Source organism: Ctenocephalides felis, unplaced genomic scaffold (genome assembly GCF_003426905.1).
Source record: "Ctenocephalides felis isolate EL2017-DRISC unplaced genomic scaffold, ASM342690v1 CF-g0.4_SCAFFOLD_01886, whole genome shotgun sequence".
Classification (NCBI taxonomy): domain Eukaryota; kingdom Metazoa; phylum Arthropoda; class Insecta; order Siphonaptera; family Pulicidae; genus Ctenocephalides; species Ctenocephalides felis.
This window is the reverse complement of record NW_020538040.1, coordinates 162,000,398-162,023,273: the sequence shown is the minus strand read 5'-3', so window position 1 is coordinate 162,023,273 and position 22,876 is coordinate 162,000,398. Positions and strand designations below refer to the sequence as shown.

At 29.9% G+C, this 22,876-nt stretch overlaps 1 protein-coding gene across 2 annotated transcripts in view; it reads right to left on the bottom strand.

Moving 5' to 3' along the window:
• LOC113377391 (spectrin beta chain, non-erythrocytic 1) overlaps nt 1–22,574 on the bottom strand; it is a 38,799-nt gene extending 16,225 nt beyond the window's left edge. For both annotated transcript variants that reach the window (XM_026617697.1, XM_026617698.1), the window contains exons 1-5: nt 22,488–22,574; nt 5,002–5,174; nt 677–844; nt 485–601; nt 27–413 (exon numbers count right to left, since the gene is read on the bottom strand). In XM_026617697.1, the coding sequence (XP_026473482.1) occupies nt 27–413; nt 485–601; nt 677–844; nt 5,002–5,174; nt 22,488–22,533 (891 nt within the window). In that variant the 5' untranslated portion in view covers nt 22,534–22,574. The remainder of the gene's footprint in view (nt 1–26; nt 414–484; nt 602–676; nt 845–5,001; nt 5,175–22,487) is intronic.
• Between the last annotated feature and the right edge of the window lie 302 nt (nt 22,575–22,876).

Sequence of the window (22,876 nt, the reverse complement as noted above, 5' to 3'; positions counted from 1 at the left end):
ATAAATAGCGAAAAATCTCTACTAACATTAGCAATTCTCCGACCGCTCTTCATTTCATTTTTCATCCTGGCGAAAGTATGATAGTAAGAAGCCACATAAGTAATGACACTTTTCTCATCTGGCCGCGCTGTATCGACATCTTCGGCATCAAGCAATCGCGGAATGCCAAGTTCTGAATGGGCAACTTCGAAGGCATGATTTAAATTTTCAATATTTTTACCGGGCTGTAAAGAACTCCAAGGGAATAGATCAGGTCTGTGTGAATGGATAAGAGCATTAAATCCGAGACCGGATCTCCAGGAGGTGGTAAAATCTTGGATGTGAACGCCCGGGTATCCATTTGTCTTCCTTTGGCACCATAATAGCAATGCATCCTTTGCAGATTTTTTCTCACTACTTTCATTTTCTTCGTCCTGTAGAAAGTACATTAAAAGTAATTTGAAGTTCATTTAAATGAACAAATAAAAAATTATAAAATACATACCACATCAATTTCGATTTCTTGTATTTGAAATCTCAAAATTATAGTCCATATTAAACCTAATATAAGTCGAGGATTTCCGTCGACTATGTCCTCAGCACCTATACTTTCTAAGCGTACCTGTCGTAAGAATAAATACATAAATTAAATATATTTATTTATATATATTAGTGTATTTATAATTAAATATTATACCTTTGTGTGTAAAAATGCTAAACTTTTGTTCACATTTTCTATTTTATGTACACGCATACGACCCGTATTAGGTTTTGCAAGTTTTTCACCAGATATAATTTCTAATAACTTTAATAATTTTCTACCATCAGCCAGGTCTGTGAACAGATCCTCCACTTCCATGCGGGCCTAAAAATAATAATTATGGATAATTGATAATCGAATGTATATTAGTTCTAATTAAATATTTTACTATTTTTTCTTGATTTTATATGTTCATAAAAAAGCATTTATATAAGAGTCTTTTATTTTTTTTATAAAAGACACTTATAAAATTATTAAGTGTTTTAAAAAGTTACAATACTTTAATGCTATGTTTTATTATGATTCATGTGTTGCTCCGCTAGACATGTTCATTATAGAAATAATTATTCTATTCATTGAAGAAATTGCTGATTTCTCGCAGAATATGCACAAGATCGTTAGGAGGTCGTACTGATCTGTAATAGCGGTATTCAACCTTTGTTTTCTTCAGAGAAACAGTAGTAAAGCATATCTCTGCGAGATTCTATATAGTTCCAACTTTCTCAATAGCGACGTTGAAATATTTGCTCAAGACACACATATATTGTAGATATTTGCTGCTGTCTTGAAAATTATAAAATAATACATTTGTCTGCTAATATTATTTATGGAAATGATTAGTTTTAACTCTTATTGAATAAAATTATACAATTTAAAAATTCATGTCAAAAATGGAAACACTAATTTCTAAAATAAATTATAAAGTTGGTACATAACTATTATAAATATCTAACCGATTTATCTTTTTTAAGCAATATATTTAAAAACCCCGACGATTTATTCAAGTTCATAAAGATATAAAAAATATCCAATTTTCAAAATACTCAAAATACTCATATAAACTATATAAAATATTTTACCTTAGTTCTTTAAAAAGGTGGCAATGAAAACTATATTATGCTTTTTAAACAAATAAATTATAAATACAGCCATCATAAAGGTAGCCAAGAAGCTGGTGCAAAAAATAGTTATTTTGTTAATGAAATATAGGCAAATAAAAAAATTAATTATAATTGAACTTCATGTTATTTTGAAGCGTTTTTATTCTAAGTTTAGATTGATTAGATTAATTTTGTAATTTCGTGTTACAGATTGTAACGCTAACTTTTAAAGTTACTAATCGAAAATATAATTGGGAAATCTCAATTTTTCATGGTATAAATGTTTGAAATATTGAAAAATTTGTATATCTAACTGATATTACCGAAGGTGATCAAAAAATTAGACAATCGACAAGACCAAGATAATCAAACATTTTTTGCTTGATGTCGTTGATTATTAACTTCCCGTAGGATAAGATATAGTAATCGCAAAAAAAACGAAAATGAAATTTTCTGCATATCTTTACGTTTCAATATGACGTTGAATATTTTGACATTCCTTAGAAAATATGGATTGATGTATGTGTGTCTGTGTATGAATGTATGTAGTATGTACGTATGTGTATAATGTCGAGAACACATTTCAACCTATTTGAATAATTCCAAAAGCATTCGATTTGTATTGAAAGAGAGATGAGCTAATTTTTGACAAAGGCAGGTTCAGCCGTTTCGAAGATACGGTGCAAGAAGCGCCAAATACAACAATTGAGTTTTTGAGAGAATTTAGCGTCCGATTTGAATGATTCAAAAACCATTTTACTTGAGTTGGCAAAATTAATGATTGTGTAAATTTTTGGAAAAACAGGCCCAGCGGTTTCGGAGATAAAGGGAAAAAATGACAAAAAATGCCATTTGGCGGTCAAAATTGATCATAATCACTTTTTTAAAAAAAAGTTTTTTTAAATTTAAAATTAGGGTACGGTAAGCTCCTGCAATTTGCTCTAAGGGCCCGATGCCTTGCACCACTAGTTTTCTCCTAAATTATTATGTATATGAAATCATGCATTTCAAATGTTTTAGAATCAATGCTCTAGAACTATATGGGCGTTATGCGGGTTTCACCATCAGCTATTCGCATAGCTACATATACAGAAATAATTGCGATCACCAACATGGAACCTCTAGAAGCCAGGAGAGTTCACATGGAATGCATTGGATGCAATGGGACCTGTCACATTCTGCTGCTCCGCACGCTATGGAAATCTCATTATGAAATTTTCGCGAAAAATTATAATTAATGCCTTCATCAACGAAGTTAGGAAACAATTTGCACAACGTTGTAATCAAAAGTTATTACTACTGAAATGAATTAGATCATTTTGAGATATTTGCCATAGGCAACTTGAGGTATACCAATATCACTTTTATATGCGCGTGTGTGGGTAATCATTACAATTACAAACATTTGTTGGACTTAGATTATCTTTTATTAATTGTATGCATATGATGTGATATCAGGGAAAATAAATAAAAACAGAATCATATTTTGTTAAGTAAAGCGTATGTAGTAGGTTTGAATAATTCCAAAAGCATTCGATTTGTATTGAAAGAGAGATGAGCTAATTTTTGACAAAGGCAGGTTCAGCCGTTTCGAAGATACGGTGCAAGAAGCGCCAAATACAACAATTGAGTTTTTGAGAGAATTTAGCGTCCGATTTGAATGATTCAAAAACCATTTTACTTGAGTTGGCAAAATTAATGATTGTGTAAATTTTTGGAAAAACAGGCCCAGCGGTTTCGGAGATAAAGGGAAAAAATGACAAAAAATGCCATTTGGCGGTCAAAATTGATCATAATCACTTTTTTAAAAAAAAGTTTTTTTAAATTTAAAATTAGGGTACGGTAAGCTCCTGCAATTTGCTCTAAGGGCCCGATGCCTTGCACCACTAGTTTTCTCCTAAATTATTATGTATATGAAATCATGCATTTCAAATGTTTTAGAATCAATGCTCTAGAACTATATGGGCGTTATGCCGGGTTTCACCATCAGCTATTCGCATAGCTACATATACAGAAATAATTGCGATCACCACAAATGGAACTCTAGAAGCCAGGAGAGTTCACATGGAATGCATTGGATGCAATGGGACCTGTCACATTCTGCTCTCGCGCTATGTGAAATCTCATTATGAAATTTTCGCGAAAAATTATAATTATATGCCTTCATCAACGAAGTTAGGAAACAATTTGCACAACGTTGTAATCTAAAAGTTATTACTACTGAAATGAATTAGATCATTTTGAGATATTTGCCATATGCAACTTGAGGTATACCAATATCACTTTTATATGCGCGTGTGTGGGTATCATTAAATTACAAACATTGTGGACTTAGATTATCTTTTATAATTATTGTATGCATATGATTGTGATATCAGGGAAAATAAATAAAAACAGAATCAATTTTGTTAAGTAAAGCGTATGTAGTAGGTATACATCATCCACAATTAACATTACGCTCAAAATTAGCAGATTACAAGTAATGAATCAAAATTTATATCCCGAACCTATAGTAAGTAATTATTAATGGTCATCGTAGTTCAAGCATGCTAATTTTAGAAAATATTACTAAACTCTTGCAATTAAAGAAATTATCAAAAAAATAAACAATAGTTTTCTTTTACATGTGACATATTCTTACTTTAGAAATCATTTTACAATATCCTTTAATTTAAATAAATAGTTTGACCTAAATTTTTATGAATGAACAAAAAATGTTATAATTGCATTCTTTCGTCCATTGTCAAAAATTGTTCCTACAATTGGCGGAAACGTCCATTTTCAACGTTTGGTTTTTATACACATATATATGTAAGATTTGATTTGAAATGTAAGATTTACAGTCGACAAACCGTGACTGTGGACGCTTAAGTAAGTCGCTTCGTCATATCCTTTCAATTCGGAGCAACAAAAACTTTAATAGCCACTGTGCCGCTCGATGGTTTTCATTTCATTACAATTTTGCAAATGAAAAACTGAGTTTGATCTAAAAATACCTATCATCTGAGCAAAGGAAGTTTAAATGTGATATATATGGGTAAATCTACCCTACTTACGATGTCATCTGCTCTATATTTGTTAACATATACGGTCCTATATGGCTCATGATTTTAGGTGAGATGAAGGGGAGATATTCCTTAAATAACTAAAAGATAATACTAAACAGGCAGAACGTGCTGGCAGTTGTTTCTATGCCAAATGCTGGGGAGATGACATCGTTTAAATTTTTTTTTATAAAATCCACTAAATATAAATCTGCTATTTTTAAATATATTTTGGTACCAACAAATAATACATATTTCATTACGTGCTTTAAATTTGATTTCTATTATGTAGCTCAAATTATCTAGAATATTTTTATATTCTCATCTTATATCTCACCTTTTGCAAGAAGGAATTCATCCATTTTGTAAAAGTTTTCTTTTGTATGTGGAGTCGCTCTTCCTGCAGGGCCTTGATGCGACCCTGTTCAAATTTGAGAACATCTTCGCGTTGCGTCATGTTCTGTCGATGCTGCACCTGGGTGGCATATCCCCCAGGCTCATACTGGCCTGCTAAAAAAAAAATTATTAATATTAAAAATCAATACCTATATGTTGTCTTAAACATACCACTTATTTAATAGTTATTTGTATTTTTCTATGTAATAATTAATAAAGTATTATTTGACCAACTGGAAAATAATCCGTAGGGCAAGATATTGATATAGCCTAAAATAAAATATATTTTTTTCATATCTTCAGCTTTTTTATACCTTACAGTTGCGTATGTGAAAGTGTGGACAAATATATGAATGCATTGCCAAATTTTGGGGAGCACAGCCTAACCGATTTAGATAAATAGTACAAAAAATTGATTACACAGAAAACATAAGTAAGTATTGGCATAAATGCCATGCTCGTATACCTCTAGTTTTAATTCATTATAAACAAGTTAATAAAAAACATTCTTGCATGTAAAATTCTTCTTTATTAGATTCGATTTATTAACTCAACAACCTTGGACAGCTTTGATATGTTGTGCTTTATCCGCATCTGAAGCCATTGGAAGCAATCAATAAATCCATTTAACTTTTACATATTTAAATTATTAATATGCACACTATTTATTATACTGCATACTATTGCATACTTTTAATTATTTAATTATCTAAAATATTTAAAATTCTTTAATTATGGTCTTCAAAAATTTCCAACGTGCAAAATCAGAATAATCATATGTATGAAAATATTCCTTCGTACGTAAATTCGTATATCGAATGCAGGGAGTCAATTACGTTAGATACAAAAAAAAAAAAATACTTGAAAATCCAAAATACAACTCAGACTCAGCTGAATGAAATCTCAAGAATTTTAACAAAAAAAATCTACAAGCGTTCCTAGCCGACTGAAGGATCACTGCAAAATACCATCCTTTGAAATCCTGACATATGGCCAGCACATGTGTTCAGTGCGAACTGACGAGAACAGTACATTTACTTAGGGGTAAAAATAAAGAAAATCGTTTGAGCACGAGCAGAAAGACACAAATATTTATCATTAAGCTTGAAAATTTATTCGAAACATAAACAGGATATTTCAGTCCATACACCGGGAGAATGAAAGTTTAAAATAAGTCTGGGATAGAGTTAAATGAACTAAATTCGTTTTTGGTATATAAATTCTTTGAAGTTTATATAAACAATAAATAGCTACAGACAAAACAGCAAAATATTTATGATACTTTTTGGAGTTGTCTGTATGATAAATACGTATTGGTAATAAACATATAATCATTTTATTTTTGTAATTGGCAAATAATGTTTTAATAAGGTGACCATACGTCCCGGTAGTCCCGAATTTCCACCTTGTGTCCCGGGTTTTTCTAAACAAAATTTGTCCCGGATTTAGATCTTTTGTCCCAGATTATCCCGAAGTATAGAATTTTTTTAACAGAATTTCACACAAAGATTAGAAGCGAAATAAAAGATATAAAATATGAAAGTTCTTACTTGAAGTCAGAATTTCTGACCAAAAAAAAGATTTATTTAAATTTTTATTGTATTTGTTGTTTTAAAATCCTACTTAACCATACCATATACCAGAATAGCACCGCTAAAAATTACCGTCTCGGTTATTACGTTAAAAAATATGGCCACCGTAGTTTTAATTAAATCAATGAGAAAACTACTTACACCCCAAGCCCAAAAAACGTTTAAGTATATTTCATCAAAACTAAAGTTGATCACAGTTCATTGACCACTGTATTTATTGCATCACCTTAACAAGCCAAACTAAAATTTCGCGTCACTGATAAATATTTGAAACAATGTAAGATTTTTTTAAAATTATTTTTGAACAGCGATCATAATTAATAGTCTAATAAGTTGTTGTGCTGATTTGACTTAATACTAGTCTATTTGACAGATGGCAACCCAATCTGTTATCACATCTCTGTATGATATATTATTATCACAATTTCTGTAATGGGACGAGTATTTTTATTAATGAAAATAAAAAGCAGCATATTAAGAATGAATACAAATAGAAAAAATAAAGCGTACAAATTCGCATTATGAATGTTGAAAACGAAATAAATAATATGTAATACAATATAAGTAAGATCAATTTAAGATATTTCAAAATTTAAAGTTTTTTTACAGGCTTAAGGCAGCGGTTTCTAACCTGTGGGGCGCGCTCCCTGGGGGGAATACTATTTTCGAAAATAACCCAACATTTTTGAAATAACAATAAAAAAAAACAAAAAATAATTAGTTTTATTCAAATTTTCACATAATACGCAACAATTTTTTTTATTAGAGCAGGGGGCGCGGAGCAAAAAAGTTGGAAACCAGTGACTTAAGACTCCTATAAGCTATCGTGATGATATACTAAGATATACTTAACAACGTCACTTTTTCAGAAGGTAACCCAACAATAGTCCTATCTCTATGTGAAAATGTTTTTATTACAATTTCTGTAATATTGATAAATTTTCTATTGATGCAGCAATGCCAGGAAAGTGCTATTTTCACTTGAAAACATATTGCTATCTATATCATAACTATTGTATGTCAGATTTCAAAGTATGATTTTTTCGATTATTTTCAGGCTAAACATAAGTAAAAATTTTAAACCGCTACTTATTCCAATCATTGTGTAAAAAATATATATTATTGAGCACATTGGTCATAACTTAGCTAGAAAAGCTTAGCTCAAAAGGAATGTGCAAAGCAAGTTGTAATTTGAGTTATTTTTATAGCTGACCTATATTCTCACATTTTTCCTGGAAACAAAACCTGTATTCACTTTATATGATGAACTTCCGTTTAACCTGAGTTCCGTACTAAGCAGGTTCTCCGCTACGCGCATGCGATCCGCCAGTACAGTTAAATCAAACTCGTTATCTACAATCTCATTTGAGCAAAATTCGATCTGATTAATTGACAGTTTATTTATTTCATTTTTTTGCACATATACTTTACACATTGAAACCAGAATATGCAAGAAAAAAAAAAGTGTAAATACGCACGAGGATAATAAACAGCGGAATGTTTTAAGTATTAAAAGAAATAAACGTAAAATTAAAATAAATAAGGTATAGAAATAGACATCTGGTTGCTTGCAATTTGAAATAATTGTAATCATTTGTTAGACATTATTTATTTTATTTGAACTCATAACACTTAAATTTAGTTAAAGCAATAAGCATTTAAGGTTAATCTTTCAAAATAATATTTAATGCAAATGAAAATAAAAAGCAGCATATTAAGAATGAATACAAATAGAAAAAATAAAGCGTACAAATTCGCATTATGAATGTTGAAAACGAAATATAATAATATGTAATACAATATAAGTAAGATCAATTTAAGATATTTTCAAAATTTAAAGTTTTTTTACAGGCTTAAGGCAGCGGTTTCTAACCTGTGGGGCGCGCTCCCTCGGGGGGAATACTATTTTCGAAAATTACCCAACATTTTTGAAATAACAATAAAAAATAAACAAAAAATAATTAGTTTTTATTCAAATTTTCACATAATATTGCATATTAAATTGTAGTCTGATAATATCAGTTGAATATTCATAAAATTATATTGTTGAAAAAATTAAGGGAGACGCAACAATTTTTTTTATTAGAGCAGGGGGCGCGGAGCAAAAAAGTTGGAAACCAGTGACTTAAGACTCCTATAAGCTATCGTGATGATATACTAAGATATACTTAACAACGTCACTTTTTCAGAAGGTAACCCAACAATAGTCCTATCTCTATGTGAAAATGTTTTTATTACAATTTCTGTAATATTGATAAATTTTCTATTGATGCAGCAATGCCAGGAAAGTGCTATTTTCACTTGAAAACATATTGCTATCTATATTTACAAGTGAAAACCTTGTAAATATAGATAGTATCATATCAAGTGAATAAGCTTGTCATCAGGCTCTCTGAAAATACCTTGAACCATACTATGTAAATAGTTTATCTTTTCTGAATAGGAAATTGTGAAAACAAAATTGCTCGCAAAAAGAGATTAATAGTATTACATATGTGACAATAAAAACAAATTTTACAAATACTGATCAAGCTAAGGATTTTTTTCTATTTTTATATTCAAATATTTATAATTAGCGAATTCAATTCAAATCCATATGAGTTTTTTTGTGTTGATTTGAAACGGTTGAGGAGTATCGTAAAAACCTACGCGATTTGAACATCGGCGAATTCTCACCATGTCACGAGTGCATTGTTCTTTTCGCTAAATTGATGGGTAAGGCTTTAATTGTACGGATTTGGGTATTTGTAGTTTTATATAAAGAAATGAGGTCATATAAAAACAACGCTATGTCCGATTCGACAATGGAAACAAGAGTTTAATTTTTTTTCGCATACAATTAATGTATTTTTATTATTTTAACTGAACCTTTGAATAACTGACGCCTTTATATTGACAATTAGCTATAAAAGTTCAACCAGCAAGCACAGGGTGATAGTATTGACCGCAACTGTCCTGAAAAAAATTAGATGGAAAATATCTCACATTGTTTGAAAATTATGAGCTTTTAAGTGCAACTTAGAGCTTTGGTGAAATTGTGATCATCATCGGTTATTGTGGTTCATTTTTATTACTTTTGTTTATTTAAGCTTTTGGAACCATAATCGTTAACAGCATTTCTAGTACCACAGTAAAAAATAATAACACAATTTCCCGCAACATTTTAACCTTCTTTTCTCACAATAAATAAAAAATATATTTTTAATCCTTATGATTATAATTTATAAAACAATTTGTAATATTTTAAATATGGAAAAATTAACCGCATGCAATCAATAAAATACACAGATTTTTTTAAGATTTCATCCTCAAATCTTCCTCTCTTTCCTTGGCAATGCCATCTCCATCGCTATAGTATAAATCTGATCACACCGCGAATAATAAAAAAATAAAGCCAAAGATATAAAACAGTCAGAAAAGTAGTTTATTTAAAGAGCCCTGCCCTGTGGGTCAAAATACAAAGAAAATATCACAAAGATATACTGACCGGCAGCATTGTCCGTCAGAGATTATGATACGAACCGCTAACAACATTTAGTGCTTAAAAACATTGCACGAGTATTAACGTTTATGTATAAAATTTTATTGCATTGTCATGATTTCATTAAGAAGTACAATGATCTTGTTTGTTTAAAATAAATCCGCATGATACAATAAAATTAAAGCCGAACCGAGCGCTGAACAACGTTGTTTCAGCTATTTTGACCAGATGCTAAATAGATTAAATGAAAAAAAATATTTCTAAAATACAGATATAAAATGTATTTCTATTGCTTTTCGATTGCTATCTTTCAATAATTAAGGTTATTTTTAAATATATTCAGATTCAGAAATAAACTAGTTTTTTACGACCATATACCAGTTTCTAAGGCAGCTGCATGACTAGTGAAAACGTTTGAACTTTTACTATTTTTTAAATTAGAGAGTGATATTTTCCCATGATATAAATTGGTGATGTAAATGCATATGTAATAAATAACATATATGGTTAAACCATAAGTTCTAGGTGAAAATAGTCTAACATATCCATGTTGGCATATGTACTAATCCGTTTCATGAGATAGGGAAGACTGGGTACGGTAGTGACAGTCTAAACTTTACTGATTTTCAGATAGGGTCCAAAGGAAAAAAGATAAAGAATGATTGTTTGAACAAGTTTCCAGTCAATGCCTTATATTAACTCATTAACATGATCTGTAGACCGCATTGCTTTTAAAGAGTCAAAAGTAAGATTTCATGTTCCAATTCTTTGAATCATAACTGATAACTGTATACAGACAGATCACTTTGTTTGTATTTTTGCTGTAAGTTTTTGCTGTTTTTGCTTATTGTTAGATAGTTTATTTTGCTCCTTTTGTTAACTTCCCGTAGGGTAAGTTATTTTTAATCTATTTTTATGCCTGTCACAACTGTCCCTAGAAAAATAGTCTTAACCAATATGACTTCTACAGCATAACGAAAAATATTAATATTCAACATGAAGCTAACTTTTTGATCAGCTTAATGATTTACCAATTAGTATGCGATATAGTAAAAAAGGTCGGATACAAATTAAGAAAATATCATTTTACATAATGACCACGCGCTGTTATTTGTTTTATTAAATTTCTAAATGCTCTTTTAAACAACAAGTATGTCGTGACTTAATTATACATGTTTATGACCCAGATCGTATGCATTTTATTTGAATTTTTTCTCTAGCATGCTAATTAATTCAATGCAGAACGCTCACGGTAACTTGAATGGCTGCGTTTATAATTTCACTTCGGACTCATTTCGATCTCTACTCGAAAGTCCTATGATAACGCTTGTAATGTTCAGTAACAAATCACTTCTTATAAAGCTAACGTAAATCAGATAAATAGTCTTCTGCCGTAGTTTCCATTTTATATTTTACGTACGTTAATGTCTGGGTTAATTAAATTTCTTCACATTAAGAACGCGCAACTTTCATTACAGACTTGAAATTATGACTATTAGACCTAGACAATAGATAATAATTTACAGGTGGATTAAACCTAACACCTATACTACAGTATTGCGAACCATGCAAATATTTTATTAAAAAGATAAATCAACATCTGGTCAATAAATTAATAATAATAATTAACCAATTGAAATAGTAGGCACTATATTAAATATAACTAGTGGGGTGTATGGCATCGTGCCTTAAAGCAAATTGCTGGAACTTCCCGTACCGTAACAAAATGCTTGAGAAATATTGAATGTTTTCAAATAGATTATTATAAATATTGTAACATTGTCTAATATTTATAAGAATTATATAAACTGAATTGCAAAGTCAAACATATTTGTTTAAAGTACATTAGAACTTTAGTCAGAATTACGATTAAAACCTGAATTATTTTCAATATACAAAAAAAAATTTTTTTTTGAAAAAAAAAAATTTAAAAGAAAAATTTTGAAACAAAAACATTATTTTTTTCAAATCAATTATTTTGTTAAAACAAGCAGAAAGTTTTTTAAATCATTCAAATCGGACGCTTAGTTCTCTCAAAAACTGCCATTTTTTGCACATTTAGCTCTGTATCTCCGAAATGGTTATGCCTGCCTATGCCAAAAACTAATAACTACTTCTCCCAATCATTACTAATTGAATTTTTTTTAGATCATTCAAATCGGATGCTCCGTTCTCTGAAGAACTCGATTTCTATTTTCTGCACTCTTTGCTCCGTATCTCCAAAACGGCTGGACCTGTCTTTGCCAAAAACTAATCAGCTCTTCTCCCTATCAATAGGAATCGAATGTTTTTGAACCATTCAAATCGGTTGATTCGTGCGCCCGAAAACGTGCCTGAAAATTTGTATCCATACACACACACACACACATTCATTTTTTCTGAGGTATGCCAAAATGTTCAGAAACCTTCAAAACGTCAAAAAATGTAAAAATTTTCAATTTCGATTTTCGGCCCATTACAATAACTTACCCTACGGGAAGTTAAAAATGTTAAAATGAATGAATATGAAGACTTATATACATAATCCTTAATTAAAATTGTAAAAGTGATGTTTCACATAATCGGGTAAAAGATTAAGAACCGGCATACCACTTAAAATATGGCATATTTCACTGTTTATCTCTATTACAAAATCATGTTCAAGTCAATTACAACACTTCAGAAACTTTATTTAAATCAATTTCACCATATGCAAATTTCAACCAAACATGAAAAATATTAGTTATACGCTAGAACATATATTCATACTTGGCGCAAAATCATTGAGCGGCCATTCGTTTAAATCAATTTCGTAGATAATCAATTAAAGCAATGTTGCAAAGTTGCATTACGAGTACCAAAAGCGGTTTGTTATTGTCAACATGTTTTACCAAAAAGGGAAACGGTCATTAATTGTAATCGCAAAACACAATAACGAGTGTGTGTTTAACACAGTGCGCCTATTACGAAAGCATGCTTTTGTACATGCGTATTTTATGTCAAGCTGTCAGGCTTCAGAACAAAACAAAAACACAAACTCTATCTGTCCGTGTATCTATGTCTCGTGATTGCAATGAACCGCAAGACCGCGCGCCTGTGCGGCTGCCTCTTCCGATGCTTTAACGCAAAAATGGAATTCGGAACGATAGAGATCTGAACCTATTGACCGTAACCTATCATGTCTATTATCATTAAAAATTAGCAATAACAGTACCTTTAAAAATGACATTGCTATTTCAAACTGATTTAACTCTAATAACTTCTTAATAACGATAAAACTCAATGTCGTTTCGAAAGTGGGGAATTGATCTCGTTCCCCATTAATTATTTTATTTTATTAATTAATAACGAGATCAATTCCCCAATTGTTAACAATTTTTCCTCTAACTTTTCCGCCGTCTCTAAATTTTTAGGAATTCAAATTCAAAGGATTGGGATAGAGTAGAGCGGAGCTTAAAGACCTTTTGCCCTCCCGTGTAAAATTGTCCCTACTGATATCTGAACAAGTAAAGTTAAGAATTTTTTAGCAATAATATTTGAAAGTACAGCGAAATAGATGTATAACCAGCAATGACCTTGATTCTTTCGACGTCGCTGTCGAGAGATAAACGGAATTAGTTGAAAATCCATAACAAAAGTATTTTCTTTCGTTGTTAGTTGTTTTGGTCGCGATCACTCTTGTTTAGCTTACGAGACTTTAATATAATTTTTAAGAATAGTTATTTAATTGTTTTACAAGATGTACTTTTAATTTTATGTTAGATTCACTATAGAAGGAAGTTAGTTGTTAGTCAGATAGTTGTTTGTTTGATATGTGTTATATGTCATGATATAATTGGTTTGGTTCATGATATAATTGCTTAAAGATCTGGTTTGGTTCACAATATAATTGTTCAAAGTCAAATTGTTTCTTTGTGCTCCGCTCTACCCTAATCATATTTATTCATCATTAATATCTAAACTTGCCAGAGCTTGTTTTGTAAGAGTACTTTTAAATTGTCTTCTTCCAATCTATCACTCCAACTTCTACTCATATTTAGCCTACGACATTCAATTTTGGGATTTCTCAGAATCTCTAAAACGTGCATTCAAACTTCAAAAAAAACTCAAAGAATCGTGTTCACCCCACTGACAAATTGTAGAAATGATCTCACTTCAATTTATCTTCCAATTCTTACTACCATACAAGAAATAGAACTATCAAATGACCAAATTTTAAGATTACAACTTCTTTTAATTCAATTGATGGATTTAGTATTCAACTTTTCCATTCATTACCCTTTCAAATACTTTAAAAATCAATCACAAATTCCACGGTGGTACTATCCCCTATATAATCTAGATTTTTTTACTAATTACTTGTGAAGTCTCATTTATACCTATTTTTGGTTATAATCAAGTATCATTAGTTATAAAATATTTTCTTCGTTTTTGATACTAAATATTTTTCATAAAAGCTGTTAAATTTCTAAAGAAATTCTACAGAACTAATGGATATACAGGATTTCATCTTTTGAAGATGCCTTAAATGTAGACATAATATCAAACATCATAACACCAAGACATTAAGGGGGTATTCTAGTGTAGAAATTTAAAAAAATAGTTTTTTTTTTTCATGTTTTCAAACTAATTAAGAATATGTGTACGAGGTGATTTTCAAACATTTTAATTATCTTCGGAGATACATCTGTTTTACCATGATAATCCTCTTTTGTTTCCTTCCCTTTGCAAAACTTTAAACGCGTTTTTCTCAAAACTGTATTTTTCAATACGACGGCCACGATTTCGCGAGTTCTACTGGACCGATGTATTTAAAATTTGTGGAGAATCTTCTTTATAGACTTCACTCAGGCATATACTAGCTTCATATCCAAATTTTAATTTTTACTACTTTAAATTCGAGAAACTCAAATAAGTGGTAAGAAATTGATCCTTTTTTCAGTCACCATTTTCTCAAAAATGATTTTTTAACTTAATCCTAGTTGATACCATTACGACATTATTCTAGATTGATAACATTTTTTTTTATTTCGGATTACTAGGAGGGTTACAATCGTGGGCATGGTCACGTTTCAACTTTTTGAGACCCTCATTTCAACCACTGCTAATTTTTAAAATTATTATTTTTTTTTTGTACTTTCGAAAATTTGATAAGGAAATTATAAAAAAGATAATAGTATAAAATGAATTACCTTGTTTTTTTACAGTTATTTAAAAATTACAAATTCATGCCTCTACACTAGAATACCCCCTTAAATTATTTAAACAGTCTTCATTGTATTTTGTATTTTGATTTTGTTTGTTTCTAAATCTAAGTATGTACATAATTATTTTCTCACAGAGAAATTTTAAGTTTATGCTAATTTAATTTTGTTCCGCCTGCATCTGATTTAAAATCATATTGTTCTTATACAAACGAGCAAGTAAGACAGATTGAAAATTGAAGATTGTTGCTGGACAATATCATTTCTTTGTCCATTCTAAAAATATATTTCCTATAAATCTCCACGATAATCGATTATAGTTTTTGCATCTCCAGCGCCTCCGTGAAGAAATGCACAGCGGACACTTGGAGTTACGGGGCTCGGAGCTGAAGCAACGCACACCGCACCGCCAGTTATGAATTTTAATAGCAGCAACACGCGTCGCCCATTGTTATATGCGGTAGTTAAGCAGAGTACAATATCGCGATCGTTCCAAATCTCCCACTCGTCTTTTTAATCCATTGGAACTGAAGGGTGTACAGTTATCGGCCAGAGGTGTATTAAAATACTACATAAAATAAACAATCTTGACCGAACCCCTATTTTCTTATTTGAACTTGATTTTACCCCAAATTTCTTACTTTCCATTGCAACGGTTCTATCATTTTTTATCCTTGAAGGTAAGGATAATTAGTATAGAATTCCATCAAATTAATTTGAATTTGAAACACCCAATAAAAATATCATAGGGAGCGTCCATTAATCACGTGATCGATTTTTTAAGGATTTTAAGACCCCCCTCCCTCTTGGTGATACGTGGTGATATTTAAAATTAACCCCACCCAACAAACATCACGTGTATTTTTAGTTACGAGAAAAAATTGTAAAATTTTTGAATTTCTTTGAACATGTTTGGATTCTTTAAAAAAAAATCAGGTAATAAATAAATACACGTGATATCATACAATACCCCTCATTCCCCTACGTGATATTTCGTGATTTTTTGTCAAACCCCCCTTTCCCCGAAAAACCTTACGTGATTAATGGACGCCCCCATATTGCCAGTGGTGCAAGGCACCGTGCCTTAAGTCAAATTGCTGGAAATTTCTGTACCTTTAAAAATTTTAAAGACTCTTAATATTTTTTAAAAATTTTGTGAAATTAGATTTTTTTCAAACCCCTGCTTAGCTCTTTTAGAGGCGGAATATCAAAGCGCGTAAGCGCCGCATTGCAGTCTAACGGTTAAATATTATAAATCTTGGTACAGAACCCATAGAAATGTGCAAAAGTTGTACTTATTATTGGAATCTCTATAAAAATATCTGATAATTGGAAAAGCATATGTCTATCTAATAATAATTTTTGATCGCCAAATAGCATTGCTTTAAATTTTTTTTCTAAGGGATCTCCGAAACCGTTGGACTCCCCAAAAATTTAAGCAATTCTTTATTCCGTCAATACACAAGAATCATTCGAATCACACGCTGGGTTCTTTCAAAAACTAAAAGCTTCCCCATGGATTAGTGGTTAGAGCTTTGGGAATTAAATCAGAGGTCCAAGGTAACCTCGAAACCAGCCTCGGACAGTCTGATGACAAGCAGTATTGACATCGGTTTTCACTTAAAAATATAGATAAAAAAATGTTTCCAAGTAAAAATAGCCCTTGCGTGGCTTTGATGCATCAGTAAATTGATGAGTATTACAGAAATTTTAATAATAAAGATTCATTACATATAGATAGGACAACTGACGGGGTTCTATAAAACAAACGAAAATTTTAGAGAATGTCCATTAATCACGTGATCGAATTTTAAGGATTTTTGGTCCTTTGGTCACTTTCCCTTGGTGATATCCAAAATCACTCCCATCACCCATCAAACATCACTAATCTATCATAAATAGAAAAAATCGTAAAATTTTTAATTTTTTTAATTATCAGACTTTTTTTTAAAATTCAAGTGATAAATAAATACACGTGATATGTTACTATAACCCAACCCTCCCCCACGTGATATTTCGCGATTTTTTTGTCAAAAGACCCCCACCCCCCTTTAAGACTCACGCGATTAATAAACGACCGTTATTTAAGTCAAATCATCACAACAGCTTACAAGACTTAAGTTCTGATCGCAGTTTAAATAATAATAATAAAAAATGAAAATAAGTCTTTTTCCATCTGACACGAACACGAATTACTACTGTAGAAATACTCAATCGATTGTTTACAATACAGCTCTGTCAAAACATGTGCGTGTTGTCATGTTTGAAAGCTTAGCACGTGGTTCTTGTATTACAAGCCAAAACGTACAGATTTCCCGTTCAACAGCTTTCTGTAGGAATTTCATTGAGTTATGCTTTTTAATTGAGGAGGTCACTAATTATGTATGCATTATGAGAATTGTGAACATTGTAGTACACGAATAAACCGTTGTTTGTGTATATAAAACCATTAGAATTTAGCCCATCTATGTGGATAGAGTGAAATTATTATAGTCGTAAAATATACATTGCTGTGTCCAATTGCAATTTATGATTTTAGTAATATATTGTTCAGTTTAAGAAGGAAATAGGTTATGCTCTTAAAAATATTATGACAAAATTATGAATAAAGTAAATTATTAATATTAGTATGTGATATGAATTACTTACAATACAAAGTATATTTACTTTTATGTAAAATATTATATACAAATATTAGACTGCAAATTAATTTTAATTTAAATGATTATATGAATTAAATTTTAATTTAGATGATAAAATTAGATGTATTGGATAGTACATTTTTTATATTATTTACATAGCTAAAATATTACATTTGCAAAAACATTCCTTAGCGGATGCTAGCTAATTAATCCTTTCGCTACGGATGTCGTCCATAGACGACAAGTGTTTGCGTTTGCTTCAAGATCTATCACTATCAGTTAAAGTATTGCGAATTATAGTCTTTTATTGTAATATAAAATAGTTCATCAGAAGCGTAATTCTTAATTTTTTAAAACATTTTTTGATAAACATAGATATATCTTAAACTATATCATTGTGCCTGTGCGTTCAGTAGTGCAACTGAGCAAGGGGTTAAAATAATATAAAGTTATTTTTAATACTATTCTTAATTATCAACAAGATGTTTTTATGAGCATAGTCAATAATTTCGAATAATATTCGATACATTAATAGTATAAGACTGAATTATTAACTGTCCTTACACTATTGAGATAAATATATTTATAATAACTTACATTCTGAGCAATAAAAGTACCCATTATTAAAACAAGAACAATCGCATTCCGAATTTTTATTTGATATTTTCAATATAATATATTGCATAGTTTTTTTTTATCACACAGTTGAATTTAATTATATTATTTTTTCTATCTGGTAATATTTCATATTATTTAATAATGATATCAGCAATTAAATTGACAGGCTGATAACATATTTAATAAAACGCAGATGACCTGCATAATGGTTTACCAAGGTCGATATATTTGTAAACCGAATAAATTGAAAATGTTAGTTAACAATTAGTTACATGAATATGAAAAATAAGATACTTAAAAGTATTTACTGTTATTATTTTATCATTATCATATATGGTATTTAACTCTAATCAATCAATCGATTTGATAAAGATACTTCGCTCGCTTCAAATTAACGTTATCTGTAGTAATTCGTAAATTCCAGGTATAATAAAAAATATGATGTGGAAAGTATGTACGATATTGATTAGAAGGTGTAAGAATATTATCACATTTATAGTTTTGTCATAAAACAGTGATTTTATTTTTCAGTGAGTAATTGGGGATTAAATTTTTAAATTGATTCGGTTTTGCAACTACTTTATAAAAATCTACACTTAATATAAAAGAGTTTTAAAATCTAGAAAGTCAAGAAACAAATCCTGAATTGCTTATATACCATGTAATACGTTTCGGCAACAAAAATGGATAACGATTCATTATTTCTCTTATATCTTTACGCCTAGAGGTATAAAATAATTAATTAACGTTCCAAAAACTATGAAATTTACAACTGTGTCCAATAATAGATACAATGAGCTCACAGTACTAACAATAAAATTAAATGTTGACATAGTCTAATGTGTGAACACCGAAGCCAAATCAACCGTTTAGCATTATAAATGCAGATACAAAACTGACGAACCGAATTTGCTTATTGAAAATGAGCCAAAAAACTAAGGGTAAGTCTCGTAAAATCGAAAGATCTGTCAATTATTTCTACTTGTGCTAAATTTCTAAGAGTGCTAAAACTAATTATAATTTTATTCTGCTTTTTAGTATTATCTATAGAGCTGGCCGTGGTAAGAATACCTTGACGAGCTTGATACCAAGCAGAAGTGATATCATATAGATCTCAAATATTGTATCAAGTGAAAATAGGTTATCGAAGCTTTTCCGTAGAAATAATTAAGTCAAAAATACTGTTCAAAATATATCACTGCCAGAAAAAACAACTTTCCTTTGGCTTCTAATAGCCATCTGTTGACAAAACTATCAGTGAACGTGTTAAGATAATAGTAAAGAGATTGTAATTTAACCAGAAATAATAAAAATATAATGTAATTTCAGGTTATAATCAAGCAAGTTAATCAGACCATAAAAATTTAATATTTTTAATATCTATGTAAATATTAAATAAATAACCAATTTTAAACTTCAAATTACTTCGGAATTTCTACCATCAAATATTTAAAAAATCCGGAGGTCTCTATATTTCTAATGTCGTTCCAGATATAAACAATATATATAATAACCCACAAAAACCCACAATATAAGCTCCGAGGCATACTATAAATGTAACTACGAGTTGAATTGAGGTTGGCATATTATCTCGAGTTCAGGTTGGCTTGTGATTCGATCACATTACTTTTTTTATAAAAAAAGAAGCTAATAGATTTTTAATAGGTAGGTGTGTTGCATTAAAAACAATGGGAAACTTGCTTGTCTGATACACTTTTAATTAGAGTTATTAAATATTTTTAAATCTTGACCCCGGAGAAGGCAAATAAATCTACATCGATGTAAGTGGAATTTAATCCTTTATCTTATTTATCAGTTAATCCTTGAGTATTGAATTATATATTTATAATATATAGTTTTTATCGATATAAATCTTGGGTCATAACATAATTTTTATGATTCAAGTTAACATTTAAGGCAGTGATTTCCAACCTGTGGGGCGCGCCCCCCTGGGGGGGCGCCATACCGTTCCAAGGGGGGCGCAAAGCTGTTTCAAAAATATTATTATTAAATGCTGAGTAATTGTCAAAAACAAATCAGCAAAATACTTAAAGTACTTCTAAGAATGTTTGAGCTCAAAAAAGAAATTGCTATATTTCTTGCTGATAACAAAAGAGACGGAGTAATCTTGTTTTACGACAAAAAGTTCCTCGCAAAATTTGCGTATTTAGTTGATATTTTTCAAAGACTTAGCGATTTAAATAAATCAATGCAAGGATCTCAAATTCGTGCTTTTGTTCAGAAAGACAAGATTACGGCTTTTATGAAAAAATTAGAACTGTGTATAGCTAGTAATAAATAACTTTATAACTTTAACATGTTTCCCACTTTTAAAATTACTTGTGTTACTGATGAAACAGAAGTAAGTAAAGATCTTATTATTATATCAGTCATATGACTAGTCTACGTAGTAATATTTAGTAGTATATATATATATAGTAATTATTTTATCTAATTACGTCCAAATACGAATGGATTAGAAATCCATTTGTCATTGAGTATCATGATGATTTTGGTCATTCAACAGCAGAGCAGAAAATGATAATTGATTTATTTAGTGATAGCACATTGAAACAGATGTTTTAGGACGAAAATATGTTGTTAAGTTTTGGTTACCAGTAAAGGACGATTTTCCCACTTTGACAAATAATGCTTTAGAAATTTTATCACCATATGTGAGATCTTACTTATGTGAAACAAAAAAATTCTTATAATAAATAGTTATGTTTGCATGTATATTTTTATAATACTGTGTATTATTTGGCATAATTTCAGTTATATTAAGTATATTTAAATTAAATTGTTAGAAAAATAAGAAGGGGGGGGGGCGCAATATTTTTTTCATTCGAAAGGGGGGCGCAAGGAAGAAAAGGTTGGAAACCGCTGATTTAAGGTTAAGTAAGTAGTTATTAAATATTAAGTTCGTCATATATATGAACAAAAGTGCATTAACATTTCTATTGTCATTGAGATAATTTTATTAAAAAAATCCACGACTTTCTGAAACAAAAATTACTCGACAACGTTTACAAATTACTAACTAAGTAAAAGTTAACTAACAAAAAATATCTGTATGTTTATAATTGTAAGTTGAATTTAAAAAAAATGTAAAGTTATTTTAAATTAAATGATTTAAAATGAAAATATTTAACTTCTTTTATTTGACAAGTAAAAATATTCACATTTTACTTGTTTTTGCAAATTTACGGACAGTGCAAAATATTTAAGTATTAGCAATTTGGGAATAAAAATCGAGAGGGCAAAGAGCCTTCGATTGGAGATATGAATGAAGTAATATTTATATCCAATTTTTTAAGTTAAATTTTAAATGAAATCATTTCCATTTTGCTTATAAAATTGTATTTACTTTAATTTATAGTTGACGGTAAGAATTTTTGATTCGCAATATAAGTGTAAAAATGATTTAGGTGTGTTTTTCGAAATAAGTGATATTTTTTTGTTTAAAATGTGGGGACTGAAAAGACGGCAGCCAATTACATCTTTAATAAGAATATTGCAATAAGAGCACTATAATTAACGTCAAGTTGTTAATTATTTTGTTTTCTTTTTTCGTTTTTATCTCTCATGGAAAATATTTTAGAACATAAATAACCATCACAAACAATCGAATAAATAATCAATTAACCGCAGAATCATAAATATATATTTATGTATAAACATTTCCTATAATTTTTTATGGTCTTGCAGTTTCGAATGTGATAACGTTACATAACTATGTAGAGATAACTCATTGTCAGTAATCACTTTGACGCACATTAAATTATCTAAAAATTTAATTGTGCTTGATTAGAAAAGCTAATTATTTGGACATTCAAATCAAATAAGTCCAAAAAATCTCCAAGTCTCTGTATACTATTCCTTATTATTAATTAGTAATAATTAACAATTACCACTGGCTTGACTACTGGTAACGACCCTGCTGTATTGTCTATGCATAATTGCCAATTCAGATTTTTTCACATTCCACTAAATTACCAAAATTTTTTTTATTCACATAACCATTAACACATGTTCAAACTGTAGTGGATCGTTCTCGACTGAAGGAATAATCGAGTGCGACTAAGGTGTAAGCGCTTATCAGCATTTACCGGGTGCGATAAGAGGAGCAATAGCGTACAAACGCTCTACATATATATTCGGCAATAACAGAAAAAGTATGTAATTACTTAATACAATTCGCTAATGACATATTTATCATATGTTCGACCTTAGAAGTTGTCTGACATTAGAAGTGTAAACTTAGTAAATTATTCATGATACATTTATCTCAAGCATTGAG